This window comes from Psammomys obesus, unplaced genomic scaffold (assembly GCF_907164565.1).
Source record: "Psammomys obesus unplaced genomic scaffold, mPsaObe1.curated_primary_1811, whole genome shotgun sequence".
Classification (NCBI taxonomy): Eukaryota; Metazoa; Chordata; class Mammalia; order Rodentia; family Muridae; genus Psammomys; species Psammomys obesus.
In genome coordinates, this window is record NW_026585895.1 from 47136064 (window position 1) to 47151121 (window position 15058).

Sequence of the window (15058 nt, forward strand, 5' to 3'; positions counted from 1 at the left end):
CCGTATCCCACCGCCTCCTTTGCCAGGGCCATATTCTGCTAACCAAGATGTTTTCCACCACTCTTAAGATAGAGTGGGCTGGAGGACGACAGTGTTGCCTGGGGTTCTTGGTCAGGGGCCTGAGCTTTCTAGTGGCCGCCTGGCTGCTTGCCTGCCCTGGGCTCTCACGCATGCAGCCCTTTATGAGGCAGCCTGGCCCCCTGCTCTGGAAAGGCAGCCATGTCAGCTGGAAGGAGATGAGAAGCCAGCAGTGCCCATGTGTTCCTGGTTTCTAGAAGTCGGGTTAGCGAGGTGTAGAGACTCTTTAAATATTTCAGTTTATAAGATTAGACTTGATCATCTGGGACGGAAGGGCCCAGGCCCAGGCTTGGCATTTTTCTTCATTTCTTTGATATGGGAGGTAGGTGTTTTGGCATTGCAGGGTTCAAGTGTAATGAAACTTGAATGTAGTGAATAAATACAGTGATCCGGAGTGCTAGGCAACTCTGTGAGTTTCCTCCCCTTTTTATTTTATTTTTTGGAAGTAATCGTGACTTGAAAAATGGCAGATTGGTGCAGGGATTATAAGCCAGGAAAAAAGAAAACTGCCGGGCTTTGAGGGTCATTATGTACAGAAGTGTTTTCTCTGCTGGTTTGGCTCTTCCCAGTGGAGGATTGGCAGCATCCTGCAGTCCAGTGAATAGGTGAGAATTCAACCCAGGCCTGTTCATGGGTACAGAACGAGGCCATTGTTGGTTCTCATCCCAGGACTCTTAAGGAGTCTGGGATTTCGGTGGCTCCCTGGTCTCCCCACACCACAACAGGTACCCCAAGTTTTCCACTGAGCTGAACAAATCACCAGGACATGCTCCCTTTTCCCCCAGGATGTGCCCTCACTCACCACGTGCACACCCAGGGGTAGTCAGCTGCCCCACGCAGGGGGACCCTGCCGTCCTCCTACCCCAGGTCAGTGGGAGCCCCGTGTGTTTGTTGTCACGTCTGGTCGTGCTCTGTGGAACATGCTCACTCCTCATACCTCTTGGATTCTAAATTTCAGAAGTAATTTGTCACTTTCAGAGAGTGTGTCATTAATAACCATTATTTAGAACTGTCGTGTGTGTGTGTGTGTGTGTGTGTATCTGAGTAAAGCATCCAAAAACTTGGCATTGCTGGTGCAACAGAGTGCCTCCACACTGAAGATCCAGCCCTCCCCTCTCCCAGCACCACTCCCAAGTGAGTTGTCTCCTGTCTGCCTTTAATCATGGTGAGGGTGGGTGGCGACAGAGACTGGCCAAAGCCTAGCCTCCTGGAACTCATTAGTATTATTGCCAAAGACGGGATTGTAAATTGAGATTTTTTTTTTTTTTTTACTGTTTGGAAAAAAAAAATTCTGTTTAACTATTTCATTTTATTGTTCTTACAAGAGAGAGAAGGGGAGAGAGAAGAAAGGCTTTCTCGTCAAGCATTTGAAAGAGCAAGTGAAGAACCTAAACCTCAGATCTCACTGGGTGTGGACCCGGAGCCGTTGTCATAGACTCCGCAAAGATGGCATCTGGTCACCCTGGGGCTGGGGGCCGAGGGAGCACCTCCAAACCTGCAGTTAAGAGACAGTACTGCCATTCAGTGTATGCTAATGTGCGTTGTTATTCTTAACATTAAAATTCCACTAAAGCACTAATAATTACTGTTAATACCGTCTAGTGGAAAGTTACAGTAAAGGAGCAGTAGTAGAAACAGTATTTAAGGGAGAGCTGCCGGCATGATAAGAATGCAAATAAGCGTTATTAGCCTAATGATTTTGCCGTCGCCATGGTTGTGCGGCAGCAGTGTTGTGAATATGTCATCCGGCACCCGTGAATTTGGAGAGTGTGTCAAAACACAACTTCAATTAGTTTGCTCTAATTATGGCTCTGGAGAGTTTGTGACTGCATCACTCCTCATTAAAGGAGATTTTCTTATATGGATTAATGTAACATACAAAGGAAAGTTTCAAAGTTCCTGACGCCATTTGCTCCCATCACAAGCTTGCTCAGAACGGCCCTGATAGATCCAGGGGTCGCCGGCTGTGGCTGGGTGTGCCCGGAGGTCCGGTGGTAGGTGGCTGGAGTGAGAGACAATGTGGTGTTGGGCTGCACACAGTGGCTCTTGTCCTGCCGAAGTGGCCACTGCAGAAGGAGGTAGGAGGCCCTCCAAAAAAGGGTGACGGAGCCCATTTGAATCTGTAAAGAGACATTTGCTACGGTGGTCCTGTCTGTCACTGCATCTCCATGGAGCTCAGAAGGGGCTTTAGCCTGAGTGAGGGCTGTGAGGAGAGGCAGCCTGGAGGCGGGATTCCTTACTTCTGGTTGTGGAATCACTTGGGTGGAATAGTGAGTGCTATCCACAGTGTTTTCATGGGTCTGAACACATAGTGCCGTCTGCAACGTGTTTGCCGTGCAAGCATAAAGACCTGAATTCAACATGAAAAGCCAGATGTGATGGGTGCCGTGAGCACACTGTGCCAGAAACACAGATGAGCAGGTTTGTAACTTCCCACAATGTCAGAATTTACCGAATAACAATAAACTCACGAGGCTGAGTGGTTCTAATGACAGCAATTTGTCATAAACCCACCTTCTGCGGTAACTTGGCCAAGGCAAGTGCAAGCTCTCTCATTCCTTACTTAATTACTAATGTTAACTCTCGTATCACACAGCACACAATGAGTATGTCTATGTATCTGTAGGGGGATGTGATTACAGAGTCAATACAAGTCAAAGAGGCCACAGCAGGGATCAGAAGGTTTCAGAAGTGGGCTAAGGGTCCATGCTGATTAGCTGATGGAGCAGATGATGCCTGGAGGGATTGCTGGGTGGTGAGTCACTTGGCTGCCTGGACCACTTGAGGCAAGTCTCAGCACTCCTCCAAGCCTCTGTTTCTCCTCCTTTAAGGTGGGGCTAAAGGTACCCCCGCCCCAGCAGACTCCTGGTGAGGAGTGGGTGGGGAATGCAGGTAAACCTGTTGCAGTGGGTGCTCTGTGGCACCCAGCACCCAGCTCGCTACTCTCCAGGGCTCATCTTCCAGTCGGTGCAGGCCTGGGTCACTCATGGCATCTCTCTCTGGCTCCCTTCTATCCCTGTCTTAACTCTTGCAGCTCTGTCTAGTCTCAGGGCCAGGGCAGAGCAGAGTGGGCGCCCTCCTCCCTGCAGAGCCAGAGTGTTCCAGGCAAGGCGCAGCTGGGAAGGGGTTAAGGTAGTAATTGTGTAAGTCTTCCAGGCTTTCTCCCAGTTCTGCGATAATTTGATGAAGAACTTCACCCTAATTAAATATTCAAATTAGGAATAAGTGTCAATATGGCTTCCCATTGCCGGGAACGATGATTAATTGTATTCAAAACTCCAGTGGCCGCTGTAATCTGAGCCGAACCATTGTACCTGATTATTTCTGTGCTGCATTTGCCATGTTTTTGTTTTAAGATTTAAACCAGTAATTGATTTGCCATATGCTGTTGAGCTGCGCACACTCTAAAGCTGAGCTGTAGGAACTCGGGGAGCTGTGATTTCCTTAGTCTTCCTATGACAGCTTTTGTTTTTGTTTTTTGGCTTGTCCAGTGCATTGTGCTCAGGGGGTGGGGGGCTGGCCTAGGAGGCAAACTCATTGTATAGGGGGGTAGGCTGGGGTCATATTGATCAAGGCAAATGGGTGGCTTGGACAGACGTGAACAATTTGTGTTTGTGCTTTGCAGTGCCTCAGTGAGGTAACGTGGTACAGTAGAAAGAGCATGGTTCCAGTGATAGCCAGGCTATTTTCTTTAGCTGTGTGACCTTGGGCAAATTCCTTAACCTCTCTGAGTCACTTTGCCCCTGTCTGTAGAATACTGTGTACCCTGCTGGGTTGTTTAGAGACGGTTGTGAGGCAGTGGAATAGTGTTGACTGTCATGATCTCAGGTGTTTGCAGGACCAAAGCCTCTGGTACTCCCCTTCCCCAGGAAGCCCTTCTCCATGATCTGTGCCTGTCTTCTACCCTTCGGCACCCAGCATTGTTGCCTGTATCTTGCCATGTGGCATCCTTTGAGTTGTCATTTTGACATACGCCTAGCTATTTTGTTGCTTGAGCCTTTTCTCTTCTTCCCAGGTGGGGTCTTGCAGGAAACTCCCAACAGGTGTTGGCTGTTTAACCCTCCCTCCCCTTAATTTTAAAAGCAAAGCCTGAAACCAGATCCTCCTGTAGCCTTCAGATTTTAGAGCTTTTCTCTTTGTGACAGATTTATGTGTGTTTCAGTCTGTGGTCAGCAGACTCCCGCTGGGAGAGCAGGCTTCGCCCGGCTTCTTAAACCATCTCAGCACCTAGCACAGCTCTTAGCTTATGGTCGGAGCCCAGTTAAAGATGAATGGACAGGGCTGCTGAGGTGGCTCAGTGGGTTAGGTTGCTGGCCAAGCCTGACAACCTAAGTTCTATCTGTGTGGGGGAGAACTGACTCCCACAGGTTGTCTCTGACTCCACATGCACATCTAAATGTAAAAATAAACCTCAAAAAGGAACCAAGTGGACAGAGTCTGTGGCTGCTTGTCAGTGGCAGCAGCGTGTGTGCATGGCAGTGCATACCAATAACACTCACCGCTCCTTGGATGGGGCTCCGATCCCTAGGAGAGTAAGGTTCAGTTTCTGCCTGGGTGTGGAAAGCATCTGCAGTAAGCATACAGCACTCACTTGCCTTCACTGGGGTGGAAATGTGTCACATCAGACTATGAAAAATGACAGCAGTGGCTTCTGGGAATGGCCTTCAAGAGCAGCAAAAGAAGAAAAGGCACAACTGGAAACAAGTCCAGACCTGTAGCTGTTGAAATGATGCCTTTCTGTTTCTACAGAGCTGGATCCAAGGAAAAGTGGCCTCTGGCTTTCCTGGGACTCTTCAGAGCTCAGTCCCAAAATAGGTGCTCAGAGGATCTGGAAATAGGAGCCATTCTGGGAGGTCTGAGACGGGCCTGCATACTGGCCAGGTCCTTCCAGCTGAAAATGATCCATTTTAATTACCTTCAGGGTGAGCCAGCCCCTGAGCATATGGTCCTTAAGAAGCAAGGGTCCCCAGACTGCCATCGAGTGTGGGCACTGGCCAGGGACCTCTTTCTGACACCATTGACCAGCTTGTAGTGGGGATGCTCCAAAAGGTGCTGATTAAAATGCCAGCAGGTGCGGTGAAGGTCCCATCCCTATGGCTCCCACACCCTGCTTGCACCAGGTGTTTTATCAGAGCCTTTTTCTTCATTAAGTGGTATTCATTAAGCACGTCCTCACACCTGGTGCTGAAGCTGTGCCTCACAGCCGACTTCATCCCAGTGGTGCTTTGTGGGAATAAAAGGGAATTTCATTTAGCCATTTGCTACCCCCCCCCCACCGCTCTAACTCAGTTACTATTGCTTTTGCATGATTCTTCCACTGGCCCAGCTCTCCTTCACACACTGCCCGTAATCACGGCCCACAGACATGTGATATAGATGGTGAGACAGCCCTTTCACACCAATGCTGTGCTGGGGGCTGTCCCCTGTGCCATCTCTCAGCGTTCTGCCCACAGCTCTGAGAGTCTCCCCCTGGCTTTGCCACCATCATCTTTCTGATCAGAAGGGAAGCAATGTCTCATAGAAGCATTGGCATTGAAAAGCAAGAGGTGAGTGGGCTGGGTGGAGTCCACTCTGCCCTCAGGGTCACTGCTGATGACACCACAGGCATGTTCGAGAGCCAGACGAACATCCTTCGGGCCTGTTGGCACTGCACCTGTGCCCAGAAGTATGTTGTCCCTCAGGGCTGGCTGTGACATGCTGCTTTGGAGCTGCCTAACAGCTGTGTTACAGAACAGCATTCGGCTCATTTATCCCTCACACTTGTTCTGCTCTTAGCAATGTGAGGAGGTCATCAAAGCTGCCCCCTTTTTGCTACTGAAAGACCCAGTTCCTGCTGGCTGAGGTTTCACTCCACACATGGTCCCTCTTCCAGTTCTTCACTCAGCCCTGACCCCCAGAACCAGCGCTTTCTGCATGTGCGACTTTCTGTGGTAGCTAACAGCATCGTCTTCAGGTTTGCACAAACCTTCACAGTCAGTGCAGTGTTGGCATCCACGTCTAACCTCCAGCAAACTCTATCTCCACCTGCATAGCCAGGGCCGAGGAGGGCCCCCACCCCAGGTACCTCTGCAGGCTGAGGCAGCCTCGGCACCTGGCTTTGGCTACTGAGCTGATCAGGATCGTGTACTGCCTTTCCAGCTAGATTCTGTGAGAATGACAGCTAGCCATGTTATCCATCTAGAACACACCATTTCCCACACTGCTAGCTGTCCTCATGTTTCCAAAGAGCAAGAACAAGCCCTAGTCCATTCACCCTGCCCACTTCCCATTTCTAATCTTGCAATTAACCGGAGCATTTCCCCCCAGTATCTCACTGTATTGCCCAGTTAGCCCTGAACTTACAGCTCACATAATCCTCCTGCCTCAGCCCCCTTAATATTGTGTTGGCAGCTACAGTTTTAATGCAATTGTTCCAGAGAAAGATGTGGCAATACTTTCTTCCAAACTTGGAGTCTCAGTCGTCTTCAGGCAATGAGTGCGATAGGAAAAGGCAGGTCACTCCCGTACTTTTTAGGACTCAGCACCTGAGATGCCCGCCACCTGCTCTGGAATCTGTGAGCTGCCTTGTCATTGCTGATTAGACCCTTACTCCTGGGAGAGTGTTCACAGCTTTGTTGAACTGGGTTCTTCGTATTGTAAGCTGTGCATACTTCACACGGTTTGCAAATTAATGTGTACGCCATGTGAGACCATTCCCAAAATCAGGGTCACTAGTGTGTCCCCCACAAGCCCTCTGCATCTATGTAAAGCATCCCTCCACTGGAACCACTGGTCTAGCTCTGTGGGTTAGTTTGCATTTTCTAGAATATTCTAGAAATGGTGTATATCGTGTGTATTATTTTTCTGCCCTGTTTTATTCGGCATAGTTGCCCTGAGCTTGATCCATCTTACATCTCAGTAGGCTGTTCCTTTTTGATTGCTGAGTATGACACAGTAAAACAAGTCACACCACAGTCACCTGGTCTTGCACATCTGTTTTGATCTTAGTATTTTCACTATGGCAAATAAAGCCAATAAGTACATTTGTGAATAAATCCTTGTGTAGACACACACCTCCATGTCTTTCTTTGGGGTAGAAGTCTATGAGTGGCTGGGTTGTGTGAATATGTGTGTTTAACTTTTAAAAACTAAACTGAAAACTGCTTTCTGTTTCGGGCATGGTTGCAACTCCTGCCAGAACCACCTGACAATCTGGATGTCTCACATCCTTGAAAGCCATTGACAATACCTTTCTCTTTCATTTCAGCCACTCTGGAAGGTAGAGGGGGTCACACTATGATATGAACTCGTAATTCCCCCCTGACTCATGATAATTAAGTCTTTTCAAACTTCCTGTTTGTATTTTCCTGAGGGGTGCATCAGTTCCACTGATGCAGCCTCTGCTATGCTGGGTTATCTGTTTCTAGGTTGTGAGTGTTCTGAATATGCCCCAGGCATTGTTGTCACTTAAAAAATATTTATTTTTTTATTATTTTTGTAATTACATATATTAGTATTTCTGTGTATGGTATGTACATGTGAGTATAGAGTCCAGAAGGGGGTGTGGGGACCCCTGGAGCTGGAGTTACAGATGGTTATAAGCTGTCTGAGGTGGGTGCTAGGAATCACACTCAGGTCCTCTGCAAGAGTACACTGTGAGCCAGCTTCCCAGCCCTCGGTTCATTTTTTAACTGCGTCATTTCAAAGTTTATTGGATTTTTTTTTATAGTTTGTGCTGGTTTGTTTTGTTTTGTTTTTGTTAATGAAACTGGCCTGGAATTGATTATATAACCAGGCTGGTCTGGAGTTCACAGCGGTCCTCTTGCCTCGACCCCCAGGATGCTGGGTTATAGTGATTATAAGCTACCACATGTGGCTTCATTTATGCTCTTTAATGTCTCATCTCAGGAAGGTCACATAGCTCAGTATTGTGGAAAGTACTGTGACCTTGTACCCCACCCAAAGTCTCAGGAACTTCTAGGTCAGTGAATCACACACTGGACTCTGCTGCTTCAAAAGGTAACTTCCAGCCCCAGGAAAACAGAACAAAGAGGCCCACGTGTGTGTGAATAGGGGCCACAACATAAAAACAGCAGCTGTCTCCAGCTCCACGGTAGCCACCGCCTGCTCACTGCTGTCCCTAACAGTTTGAAGAGACAGCAGGGTCTGCTGCTGCCCAGCAGAGCCATCTCAAGTCCATGTGACCAGTGGGTCCACAAGATTGATGGTTACATTTAAAAAATTCACACAGACCTGGAATCAACACTAGAAAATACAGATTTAAATTAGCAAGGAGAAGACAGAATCAAAGGAAATAAATTGTGCTGGCAACTACTGTCACGTAATAAAATGTCATCTGTAACTGAAGGGCTTTTGTTCAAGGCTGTCTGAGGCTCAGTGGCCATGTTAATTGAATAAGGTGCCTCACACTGACTCGGGGGCAAGAATGAAATTTCCCTTAGCATCTATTTAGCTGGAGTTGTTGGCAGCGGCCCGATGCTCATCTGTTACAGAGCCTCCATCCCCTCTGCACTGATGTAATAGCTCTAGAAGCAGCTTCCAGCCCCAGGCTTGCAGGCACAACCTGTCTCCCCAGGGCAGGTCCTGACAGGTCCTGAAGGAGGAACGCTAGGCAAAGGTTCTCCAGGGCTTACAAGCTAGCTGCACTGATGCCTTTCCATTAACCAGATGTTGGAAAAAGTGTTATCTGAGTCAAGAAACAATTATTGGTGACTCATGATCCCCAATACTTCCAAGGAGAGGGCGGCTTGCCCTCTAGGTTTCCTGGTCATTAGGGGGATGTCTCCATAGTCACTGTCTGTCTGTGGGGTGGTGCCTTTGGAGTGTACTCCTGTGATCCCACTGTTTCTGTTACACAATGGGCACCAGCAATGGTTACCTCCTAGGATAGGTTGGTGGTAGGTCAAGCTGTGCAGCCCTTGGTCCAGCTGCAGAAGAGCCAAGTGACTAGACTGGTCCCTAATGAGGAGGTCCTGTCCCTTCCATCTTGGCTGCTATGATCTTGTTCGGATTTGTCAAGCACCTGCAGCTGGCAGGTCTAGTTTCAAATGTAGAAACTAGATTTTTCCTGTTTCTCAGGGTACTAATAATGACAGCATAGTTCATCTAGCAACCTCCTAAGATTTGTACAAAGGCCTTGAACTATTTCACCACACAGTTGTACCACAACTGCAACTGTTCCCCCAATGTCTGACAACCTTGGCTTTACAAGCCATGCCACGAGAAGAGTATATACTGTGTATATAAAGTTATCCTTGAATCAGAGGGAGCTGCGTTCTCCAAGCCATTAACCAGCCCAGTCCTGAGGATGAGAAGGAGGCAAGTGGGGAGCCTTGCTGGAAGATTCCCAAAATTATCTGTAATTACAAGTCAAAATCAAATGTATTCATTCAGCAAGTCCTAGACAACTTTACAGGCTTTGTTCTCAGCACTGGGGGTGTTAAGGGGAGAAAAAATGATGCATATCAAATTCTGCCCCACACAGGGAGGGCTGTGCAAGGAGCAAGGTGGGTGGCATCATTAAAAAGAATTCCTGGGAGGGGGCTTTTCAGGGGTGGCCAAAGTGGATGTTGGTGGAGTGGCCTGGCCTGCAGAAGCTGACCTCTGGAGAGCTGCAGAAGGATGGTTCTGGCAGACAGAGCAAGTGCAAAGGTCAGGAGCAGGTTTGAAAGCCACCGGAATAGGGCCCAAAAAGCTGAAGCTGGGATTGGCAGATGTGAGTGTGGGGGCCTGGGCTGAGCCAACAGGACCTCACAGACAGGGGGTTCAGAAGTCTAAGGCAGAGGAAAGTCCCCCATGGGTTTTGCATTGGCTGTACTCTCAGGCCCTTAGGAACCAGGATTCCAGGATGGTAGCAACTTAAGGAAGAAAGGGCTTATTGGGGCTCACATTTTAAGGGTACAGTCTATCTTGGTGAGGAAGGCATAGGCATAGGGGCTGAAGCAAGGGCAGGCCAATTGAATTGCCTACACAACATAAAACACACTGTGTCCATAGTCAGGAAGCACAGGAAGGTGAGTGCTGGTACTCAGCTTACTTTCTCTTTCTTGTTCGATCAAGGACCCAATCCCATGGGATGGTGCAGAGCACAGTTAGGGAAGGGCTTCCCACTTACACCTAGTCTGGAAACTCTCTGACATGCCCAGAGACTTGTTTCCATGGAGATTCTAAATCCCATCAAATTGACAAGATTAAAGGGTTCGATCATGTTCACTAACTGGTTCGATGGCACCTGCTCTGCTCGCATTGTGACCTGTGCCTGCCACTCATCTCCTGGGTGCTGTCCTTGAGACTGGATCCCAATCCAGTGGCAGTACCCTTGACCCACAGAGGGCCAGGCCACTAGCTGCCCATCTGTGTACTGTGCACTGCCGCTTATTGGGATTGATATGCTACTGTGTGGCAGGGATCTTGAGTCTGTGGCATCTCTGGCTTCAGAAACATGGCCAGGACACAGCCATCCTGCCTGAGTGACCTCTCTCCATCCTGACTCAGCATAGCTTTAAATAAAGTTGCCAGTCCCTCCCAAAGACATGGGGATCTGCACTGTCTCTCACTCCCAAATTCTTACCCATGTTGCTGTTTTGAGACCTGTTTCCTCATGTGTGAGTCATCATCGTCTGGAGGGTGGATCAGGCACTGGGTGCGAGGCTGTCGCCCTGCATCTGACACTGGGAATTGCAACTGAAACTCCTCCAGACTCGGCTCCTCTTGCCTGAGCCCTGGGGATCTGTCCCCTCAGCCCTGTGTCTCTTCTTCTAAGAGAAGAGCGGATGCAAAAAATGTAGAAACTTGATTTCAATTTAACACTTGTCTGCTGAGTGCCTCCTCCCTTAAAGCCTTAGTTGGGCCCATCTCTGAGTCCTCTTTGTTCCACATTCCCTCACCCCATGTATATAAACAGAAACTTCTTTCTCCCACTGTGATCCTGCACCACTGCCTTCTTCCTTCACCTACCTGCTTCCTTCCATGTCAGAGAGGCATGGGGCACAAGCCCCTTTGGGAAACTCCATACAGAGAAGTGCAATGCCTGTGGTAGCAGCCATTGTTGCCACAGAAAGACCAAGAGGATTAAGTTCAGCACTTGATTGGTATTCAATAATTGCTCTGTGACAAAAACAAAACAAAACAAAACAAAAAAAAACCTGTCCTAGCAAATAGGGTACAAAGTTGACATCTGCCTCTGCTGTTAAGCGTATCTAGGCCCTGAGAGAGCATTCAGGCAGTTGAGGAAGGCCTTGAAGGATAAACAGGAATTCTGTGGTGATTGCCCCAGCAGCATCTTTGGGTTGAGTAATAGCTGGATATAGCCCAAGCACAGGTGACTGAGCAATTCTACACCAGACCCAGACATCCCTCCAGAAAGTTAGTGGTTCTGCGTTTCCAGACTTGCTGGGCCCTTACTACTTCCCCCATCAGCATAGTTCTCCTTGGCAGTGTTGTCTGAAGGCAGCCATGATCGTGTTGATTGGGGACTTGCTCTGAACATAAGCTTACTTCTACTCTGCTTATAGGCCCACAGCCAGCTTTGTGTGCTTATGGGAGCTGTTTTCCATGAGCACATTCTTTGTTCTCTGTGCTAGGGGTACCGGGCACAAGTGACTCAAAGCAAGGTGCCATGCTCACTGCCAGCGGTCTCCTACCTAAGAGTCCTAAGAATCCCCTAAAGCCTGTGGTGGGGTATTGGAGCCACTATCCCAGCTTGGGTGTTTTGATCAGACTGATGTGTTCCATTCTGAGCCCTGGGCCAGGCTGCCAATCTCTGTGGAATGCCATGTAGGATGGAAGAAAATGGCTGCTGGTTCCTTGAGAGGGCCAAGGCTTTGGGAGAAGATGGAGGCTATGGAAGCCCCTGCCCTGGCCATTCCATACTGCTTTTCCGTATGGATGGCATCACATGCGCTCTGAGGGGCCACTGCACATCCTTGTAACTGCCTTTCTCCCCTGTCTCTCTCAGGCACATCTCACTAACACTGCCGGCTACCTTCCGAGGCAGAAACAACACCAGCACAGACTATGAGTACCAGCTCTCCAATCTGTACGCCATATCAGGTATGCAGGCCACTGCAGCAGGCCAGTGCAGAACTGTGCCTGCGGCCACCTTCTGCATGCTGCTGTGTCTCCTCCCGCACCAGAGGCCTGTCCCTTCCCTGCAGGACCTGGCCTTCCCTTTCCTTTGTGTTGGAACTTAGAGAAAGGCCAAATGGCATGTCTGGAAGCTAATAATGAACAACGTGTGGATTTCTCAGGATGAGGGTAGGTTGGGGGGCACTCACCATATCCTTCACCAGCCAGCCCAGGCAGCCCCCCTGGACACACAGAGCCCTGCCTGCCATGTTCCTGCCTGTCTTCACCTTGCGTTTCTCACAGCCAGTGTGTCCAGCGGGGACGCAGCCTGTTCCTCCTTGCTCACCCAGAGTCCGTGTCTGTGGTTTTTGAACTCAGCCTGGAGATGGATAGTGTTACTGCGACAGGAACTTCGCCAGGGAGGAGAAATGGGGTGGCTGCACTGCAGCACCAAGATTCATGAGGTGCAAGGCTGTACAGGTGACTCGCTAAGAGCCCAGGAAACCCACAAACGCCTCCCATTGCTGAGTCCCCAGAGAGGGGTGTTTGTCTTTCAGGGGAATGTGGTAAGTCGGTGCCACTTACCAGCACACATCCTTAATGCTGAGTGACATTTTGAACATGGGAACATGACATTCATTCATGTCCCATAATGAATCAGTTATTTAAAAGGTAATCTCTCTCCCCCCCCCTTTTTTTTTTCTAAAAACTGCAACTTCGGGTTACTAAATAGATGAACTCTAACAGTGGCATAATTCTTGTCAGTGCTCGTTTCTCTCATTATGATCACTCCCTAATAGGTTTGGAAGTGAAAGCAAAGGCAGGTTGTTCCATTTCTGGGTGACACTCCTGCTGGGAAGGGGAAGCCCAAGTCCCAGCCCTTGGCTGTGCTCCAGGAGCCAGGGTGGAAGGGTAGTGTGTGTCTAAGAAAAGCATCTCTGGGGAGCACTGCTTCTGTACCATGGCTATTTCAGGAAGAGTCATCAGGGAATGTAACAAGGGTGGCAAGATGGCCTGTTTCATAGGAAATCTGACCATTTCCCAGATTCTCAGTGGCAGAGTGGTACATAACAGGGCTGAAACCCAGGTCCACTCCCCTCAGACCGTGCAGGGGGAAATGTCCTTGCACGCCTCTTTTCTTCTGCAGCTTGCAAATCTCATGGCTTTGGCACTGAGCTGCACCCACCATCCCAGAGTCCTCTGATGGCTTTTCCAGCTGTTGATGCTGCCACAGCAAATGGCCCACAGGACACGTGCTCTGGTCTGGGAGGAATGTTACCGTCTGGTCTGGACCACTGCTTCCTCAGTGCAGCTTTGAGGAAGTGTTGACTGGGCTCATTTCAGCTGCTGGTTTAGCAATAACAAAGTAACAGCCTCAGGATGCAGGGGAAACGGGTCAGAAACTTCCTGTACCATTTATGTATGTGACAATCTGTGGGATTTTTTGTCTTCAGAGGTAGTTGAGGTTCCAGCCCAGGCCACAGCCGGCTCGGGTCTCCTCAGCAGCTGCAGGCACCAAATCACTCTGCTCTGAGCTGGCTCTCACAGTGCCTCCAGAAATACCGAGCAGGCCCTGGGGGCTCCAGAAGGCCTGCAGACTCACCATGGCAACTAGTGAGGAGAGGGGGACTGGGAAGTCCATCCACCCCCTTATTTATACGGGCTGCCTGCCCCTGTCTTGTTCCGACTCAAGGGCACAGAGGCAACCTTGTCATGCCCACACAAACACTATCTGGAACCAAATGGTATGTATCTAGTTTGTCGTGAAATAAGGGTTTCCAGAGGCTTAATCTAAAAGCAGTTAAGATGGCATGTGCCCCAACCAGCCAACCCCCGTGCTGATTCCTCACAGTAGGAGTTCTGCAAATCATGACATGAGTCATCAAACTATCTCCTCCCAGCACAGATCACGTCACTCTTCCAGTACTGAGCCTTTGCTGTAAACTTCTAGCATGTTCTCTGTGGTCCCTGAAGGTAGCCATAGCCATCCAATAGTTTATGGCCTTCCTGAGATAAGGAGATGTCAAAACAATGGGACTAGAAATGTAAGAAGCAGCCCCATAGAACACATGTGGGGATGTTTACTTCCCAGTGTTTGTGCAGTGCACTGAGTGGAAGGATCCCTCCTTCCTGAGCCATGACCGTGTCCTTCTGCCCCGGGCCTGCATTGAGAGCCTGAGCTCAGAGCTTCTGTGGCAGCAGAAGAGGCCATGCAGGATGCTGCCAGGCAGAAGGGAAGTGCTGAGCCAGCACCTGTTCTGCCCAGGAACACAGGGTGAGTTCCCTTCAGTCCATAGTCACGTGACCTGCTGCCCATATGCTTCCAGGTTCTAGGGCCACCCCATCTGCCAGCTTGTTCCTTGTCTGAGGCCTCCCTTCACTAAGCCAGGCTCTGTGCTTTCATAGCCATCTAGTGGGTTTTGGTGCTGAGCGCTCATCAGGCTCATTGGCCATGATCTACCCAGTCCAGAGGATATTTCTTGTTCATGGAAATGGGTGAGAAACTCATTGGCTCAGTGGTAAAATCCTGAAATGTTTATATTCCTTCTGCTGCCATCTTGACCTCTTAAGAAAAGCCATGAAGCAGTCATTTGGTCCTCATTCTTCCTCTCCTGGGACCATCTTCTAGAAAATTCTTACAGATGTGCAATCTCACTTATCAAAAGGAGAAGGGGAGTACCCACCAGAATGAGGACTGTTGGTTTTTAAAATCATATTCTGAAGCTGGGAGAGAAGGAGGGTGTGTTGGTATCTCTTACTTATCCAAGGCAAGGCTATCCTACAGCTGCTTGTCCCGTGGCCTGGCTTTTTAGCTGGCCATAAATGAAGGAAAAATATACGCTTGGTTGCCAAGTGAGAAGAAAATCTAGTTGAATGTTCAGTGTGATCTCATATTTAAAATGTGAGTTCTAGA

At 49.1% G+C, this 15058-nt stretch overlaps 1 protein-coding gene across 2 annotated transcripts in view; it reads left to right on the top strand.

The window, feature by feature from the left end:
* The window catches only part of Mvb12b (multivesicular body subunit 12B), a 155996-nt gene that overhangs the window by 69343 nt on the left and 71595 nt on the right, over positions 1 to 15058 (top strand). For both annotated transcript variants that reach the window (XM_055600533.1, XM_055600534.1), the window contains exon 7: positions 12035 to 12129. In XM_055600533.1, coding sequence (XP_055456508.1) covers positions 12035 to 12129 — 95 coding nt within the window. The remainder of the gene's footprint in view (positions 1 to 12034; positions 12130 to 15058) is intronic.